Source organism: Egretta garzetta, unplaced genomic scaffold (genome assembly GCF_000687185.1).
Source record: "Egretta garzetta isolate BGI_Z169 unplaced genomic scaffold, ASM68718v1 scaffold397, whole genome shotgun sequence".
In the NCBI taxonomy this organism is placed as follows: Eukaryota; Metazoa; Chordata; class Aves; order Pelecaniformes; family Ardeidae; genus Egretta; species Egretta garzetta.
Window position 1 is genome coordinate 9061706 of NW_009260493.1, and position 6468 is coordinate 9068173.

Below are 6468 nucleotides of genomic sequence, written 5' to 3' on the forward strand. Positions count from 1 at the left end.
CACAAACAGAAAAACTGAGTTTGGAACAAGCTTTCTACGCAGTCCTTCCCCCGGGAATCAAGACCACCTTGCAGTAACACAGCAGCAATGGCAGAAGACCGAAGAGTTCATCCAGTGATCACAGCCCTCTCAGGAGCCCAAACCTGGGAACAGAACAAGCTTTTGAAGGGTCTGGGCCAACACACTGCTTCTCAGCAAGTCCAAGTCATTTCCCACCTGCTCTCCCACTAACTGCTCCCCATCCTTCCTTCTCCAACAGCAGACGTAGAAAAGAAAATAAGATTAAGTTGACAAGTATATTAAATAATTAAATATGTATTTTGCATCTTTTCTGGAGAAAGAATATAGGCATGCATTATTCCAAAAAAAGGACAAGCCTATCCAAATTTTGGGCATCCTCAAACATATTTAGGAGGAAAATCATCAGCATGAGAACAACCTAACAAGCATGCAATCTTTCAGACACCTACATAAGAAAAGGTTGTTTCCACACCTTCATCTCGGGGCAGGGGGGAGGGGATTAAAAACAAACCAAACAAAAAAACCAAGCAAACCTACAGCTGTCTCCAAAATCCTGACACAGCACACACCTCTTTCAAAGCAGAAAGTCAGCAACTATGGGTTATTTTGGAAGTAAGTGGTGAAAAACTTTCAGAACTCTTACAAAAAATATCTTGATGGCCAACAGATAACAGGTAACTTCTGTAGTTAGACAGTCTCCTGATGCAGCAATGGCAGATATTAATTGACAAGATATTCTCCCTTGGGCCGAGACAGTCTCACTTATTTATGATTTATGGGGGTTTACGATTCAGATCTTACACACTAAACTTAATACAGAAACCAGTGGACAACTGGAAAGAGATTCATAGAATCACAAAGCTAGAAGGGACCTCAAGAGGTTTTTAGTCCAATCTCCCGCCCAAAGTTGGGTCAAAACTGAATTCAGACCTGGCTGCCCAGGGCTTTATGCTGTTGAGTCTTGAACACTTCCAAGGGTAGAGACAACACAATCTCTCTGTGCAACCTGTTCCAACACTTAAATATCCTCCCCCCTTATATCCAGCAAGAACCTCTCCTGTTTCAATTTATGGCCATAGTCTCATCCTCCCACTGTGCACATCAGTACAGAGCCTGATTCCATCTTCTTGATGACGTCCTTGGAGGTACGGGAAGGCTGCTGTTAGGTGTTCCTTACCCAAGCCATCTCTTCCTCAGGCTGCACAAGCCCAGGTCCCTCAGCCTCTCCTCATAGAAGACCTCCAACCCTAGGCCACCTTGGTTCAGCACTCTGCTGAACTCACTCCAGTTGAATTGATCTTTCCTGTACTGGAGGGACCATGGACACAGTATTCCAGGTGGTATCTAACAAGTGTTGCGTATAGGGGAAGAAAAAAAGTCTCTTGGTTTACCAGTCCCTGGATACAGCCCAGCACACTGAACTTTCACCATTAGTTAAAGAGAAAACGGAGATCAGTGCAGAGGCTCCCAAGGATGCCACCTTTACCACAGTATCCTTCACTGGCTTCAGTTTGCAGATGATTACAAGGCCTTGTCCCACCCACTGCTTTAGTCTGATCCTCAGGTCGATAAAGAGTTCACTAACCATCCAAAAGAAGAAGTAACCAAACCTCCAGCAGTGCAACCGCATATCCTGGATTGCTTCTCAGTGCACCTGCAACCAGCCGTAAAACACAAGAGCAGCTTTCTGGGAGTACATGCCAAGAGTTGTACACTATCTTAATTTGTTAGGGAAAACTGTTTTAATTTACAGGTATTATACAAGTTCTAGCTACACTCTCAGTGAATTACAGAGGCGATTGAATAAAGGAAAATTTCGGAAGACTGTTTAGTGTTTGGCACACGCGTAAGACACTAGTCTTAAGACTGGACTGCCTTAATAAAAAAAGTACAAGGAAAAAATAATCCCAGACTTACAAAATATTTAAGTGTATTCCCACAGCATTTTTTAACACCTCACAATTTATCTTTATGTGTTCTGAAATGCTTGAGTTATTCTTTAGAGGAGACTAACAAACTTTCAGTGTCTCAGTCTGGACCTGAGCTGGAATTTTTTGATAATTTTTTTTCTAACCAGGAATTCACAAGTTGCAAAATTTTCTAACAAATGTGTCAGTTTAAATGAGTTTCCCAGTTCTGACAAAAAAAGCCTGAAACTGTCAGAAAGAAACACGGAGGAAAAAAGTAACAAAATAGACAATGTTTCAGCTGTTATAAATGCATGGAAAATTTTGTTTTAATGGAATGAGTAATCAGACCAAAAAGCAATGCCTGAGAGTCACTGGCAAGCTGGAATAGCTGGAATAGAAAACCTCAAACCTAAGCAAGAGCTGTGCTGCTCTTGGGCGGCAGCACGCTGCTCAGTCACACCATGGCAGCGGGTGAGCCTGGAGAGACTACAAAGAGGCAGGCAGCACGTTGGGCTTTGAGGAACCAAGGTATGAGCTCAGAAAATTGGCAAGACACTAAATGAAGAGGTGTACATAGAAATTACATAAATGGATAAAAGGATCACCATCTCTCATGATTACTCAAAGCTGGATGCTTTCATTCCGTTGCCTCAGGGAAGCACCACAGGGGTTAGTAAATAAATCCCTGTGGGCCCGTCCCACCATTTGAGGAATCTTCCCTGCGCAGCAGCAACAGAAGAGCGACCTGCGTGGTACAAAAACCTACAGCTGAACTTAAAGTTACGCCTGCCACAACAAGCACTGCTAGCAGTGGAGCTGACTCTGTACCGCTTCCTTATCTACCCACATGCCCCTCAAACAACGCACATTCAGTTAACAGCTAAGTACTGTGTAATACAGAGGCTTCTGGGGCAACCAACAAAACCCATGGGTAGAGTCCACGTGGTACAACCTTTTGTATATGGGAACTCTGCAGTTCCTCTGTAATTGGCTAAGGCTGGCTCATGGGCAGCAGCTAGGAACATCGAGGTTGTGTTCACAAATTGTATAGACATCTACGGGTGGTGGCACATGGATATGAAGAGGGGAAAGTGAGCAAGTCTGTGCTTTCCAGAAAAATGAAAAAAAAAAAAAAAAAAGTAATTCAAGTATTCTCCAATCACCAGAAATGCACTCATCCGTTTTCACAAAAAATTCAACGCAAACTTACCTGAAACCAGATTTTTTTTATCTACCCAAATAAAGGAAGCAACAGTGTGTACCACTAGGGTGAATGTAGGCAAAGGGAGTTTACCTATAGCTAGTCACCTTTATAGCTTCACATTCCCCAACCCAAAATACCAAGCAGATAAGTCTACTCACTTCTTTCTTGCATCAGGATGATATCATCAATGCATTATAAATGCATTGGCTTCTGATAAAGAACAGACTTGCATTTCCAACTCCAGTTCTCCACTTTCTAACATGATATTTCAGTTAAATATATTCTTGCTTTGCTCAATCCAGTATCACCTGCAGTATTCGCTCTTCAAGAAGGAAATCTTGGAGGCACAAGAGCAGCCCATCCCCATGTGCCGAAAGACAAGCCGGAGGGGAAGGAAACTGGCCTGGCTGAACAGAGAGCTTTGGCTGGATCTCAGAAAAAAGAGGAAAGTCTGTGACCTTTGGAAGAAGGAACAGGCATCTCAGGAGGACTACAAAAATGTTGTGAGGTCACACAGAGAGAAAATTGGAAGGGCCAAAGCCCAACTAGTACTTATATTAGCCAATTCTGTGAAAGATAATAAAAAATGCTTCTATAAATGTTATTAACAGCAAAAGGAGAACCAAAGACAATCTCCATCCCCCTGGATGCAGGGGGAACCATAGCGACAAAGGATGAGGTACTTAATGCCTTCTTTGCCTCAGTCTTTGATAGTAAGGTCAGCTATTCTCAGGTACGCAACCCCCTGAGCCAGAACGCAGGGATGAGGAGCAGAACAAGGCCCAGTCAGCATGGGTTTATGAAAAGCAGGTCCTGCTTGACTGAGCTCCTTCCATGACAAGGTGACCCACTTACTGGACAAGGGAAAGGCCGTGGATGTAGTGTCCAGACTTTAGTAAAGCCTTTGACACCCTTTCCCACAGCATTCTGCTTGAGAAACTGGCTGTCCATGGCCTGGAGAGGCCTACTCTTTGCTGGGTAAAAAACTGGCTAGATGGCCAAGCCCAAAGGGTAGTGGTGGAAGGAGTTAAATCCACTTGGAGGCCCATCACAAGTGGTCTCCTCCAGGGCATAGTACTGGGGCCAGTTCTGTTTAAAATCTTTATCAATGTCCTGGACAAGGGGATTGAGTGCACCCTCAGTACGTTTGCAGATGACACCAAATTGGGTGGGAGTGTCGATCTGCTTGAGGATAGAAAGGCTCTGCAGAGGGATCTGGACAGGCTGAATCGCGCTGTGGCCAATTGTACAAAGTTCAACAAGACTCATTACCAGGTCCTGTACTTGGGTCACAACAACCCCATACAACACTACAGGCTTGGGGAAGAGTGGCTGGAAAGCTGCCTGGCAGAAAGGGACCTGGGGGTACCGATTGACAGCCAGCTGAATACGAGCCAGCAGTGTGCCCAGGGGGCCAAGAAGGCCAATGGCATCCTGGCTTGTATCAGGAACAGTGTGGCCAGCAGGAGGAGGGAAGTGATCGTGCCCCTGTACTCCACACTGGTGAGGCCGCACCTCAAATATTGTGTTCAGTTTTGGGCCCCTCACTACAAGAAGGACACTGAGGTGCTGCAGCGTGTCCAGAGAAGGGCAAGAAAGCTGGTGAGGGGTCTGGAGCACAAGTCTGATGGGAAGCAGCTGAGGAAACTGGGGTTGTTTAGCCTGGAGAAGAGGAGGCTGAGGGGAGACCTTATCACCCTCTACAACTGCCTGACAGGAGGGTGTAGCAAGATAGGTGTTGGTCTCTTCTTCCAGGTAAGATGCGATAGGATGAGAGGAAATGACCTCCAGTTGTGCTAGGGGAGGTTTAGATTGGATATTAGGAAAAATTTCTTCATTGAAAGGGTTCTCAGGCACTGGAAGTGGCTGCCCAGAGAAGTGATTGAGTCCCCATCCCTGGAGATATTTAAAAGATGGGTAGAGGAGGTACTTAGAGACATGGTTTACTAGTGGACAGGTATGACTGGACTCAATGATCTTAAAGATCTTTTCCAACTAAAGGATTCTATGATTCTGAAAGTTTTTCAAGTTCTCTCTGAATACTTTAGATTGTCTCAGTGTCTGCAACAGCCCAAAACAACACTGCACGGTCACTTATATTTAGAAGTTTTAAATTATTTCTGTATAGATGACGTATATTTCACTTGGACACTTCAGTCAGCACAGGATGAACCTTTTGCCAGTTCTCAGGGAACAGCTATGGTTTGGACTAGAAGGACTTCATTCAGAATAATAAGTACCTGCAAACATTGTAACTTGTGCTCAACTCCAGTCTTTTAAGCGGCTATATAACTCTAATAATTTTGTTGTATTGGAGCCTAAAAAGCTCAGAGCAACAACGTTAGATTTTGAATTGTACATGATTATTTTCCACTATTACTACCTATTTCTAAGCCTGAAAAAAGCAGAGCTGTTTTCAGCATTCAACTGCAATGGCTTTTACGGCACAACTTAACCTCCCCAGAAGAAAACAAAGTAATGAAACAAGCTACAAACCACTACCTTTATTTAAGAGGACGTCTCATCAGAATAGTTGCCAAAAAGACTTCTACGTGGAAACTACCATAGACCCTTAAATAAATTTTAATATTTTTCTTATAGTGTTCTGACAAACTTGCAAATGCAACCTACCACCCATTATGTCAGAAAGTACAACCAACATGTAATTGCTACGATATGGTGGACAGTTCATTTGAAACAGCAACCAGAGTACAAAGCTATAGGTAAATTCAGAAAGGCATCTCGATCCTTATGCTTTAATGCATTAGAAGAGGACTACTTGTGAAGAGGTATACATATGTAACAAAGTCTGCTGCAGTTCCACTGAAGCTTCCTTCCAAGAATGCCGCAGTTCTTTCAACCTTGATAACGATTTTAGCCTCATAATGATCACTCCAGGCAGTCTGGAAGGTCTTATTTTCACATCTCTACAGGAAGGATAATTACAATACAGCAGCAGGGCTAAAACTGGAAAGTGACCTACCTGCTAACAATGGCTTTGGCCCCTAGGGCCTCCGAACCAGGGCTGGAAGCGGCTCCAAGCAGCACTTGGAGACAAACTTTCCGTCTACAGCACTTCACTGAAAAGCAAGTTTTTATACTTCCTCCGTCCCTGCAGCTCTTGAACTCTTTTTATCTTTTCCAGCCATATTTTCCTGGTTTAACCTGGTTTTGTCTTCCCCGGTGCATCCCCTACACCAAAGAGCTCACACCGCATGATAGACGGCAGGAGAACCATTAACGCTACCACAGCATCGAGTCCATTCAACCCTGAGCGCTGTCCACAGAGTAAAACAAACCAACTGAAAAACGAGGACCACCACCACCACCACC

General features: G+C 44.1%; 1 protein-coding gene across 1 annotated transcript in view; it reads right to left on the reverse strand.

Moving 5' to 3' along the window:
* The window catches only part of ENPP1 (ectonucleotide pyrophosphatase/phosphodiesterase 1), a 58626-nt gene extending 52274 nt beyond the window's left edge, over positions 1-6352 (reverse strand). The window contains exons 1-2 of the mRNA XM_009644361.2: positions 6348-6352; positions 3444-3564 (exon numbers count right to left, since the gene is read on the reverse strand). Of these exons, the coding sequence (XP_009642656.2) occupies positions 3444-3564; positions 6348-6352 (126 nt within the window). The remainder of the gene's footprint in view (positions 1-3443; positions 3565-6347) is intronic.
* Positions 6353-6468: the final 116 nt, after the last annotated feature.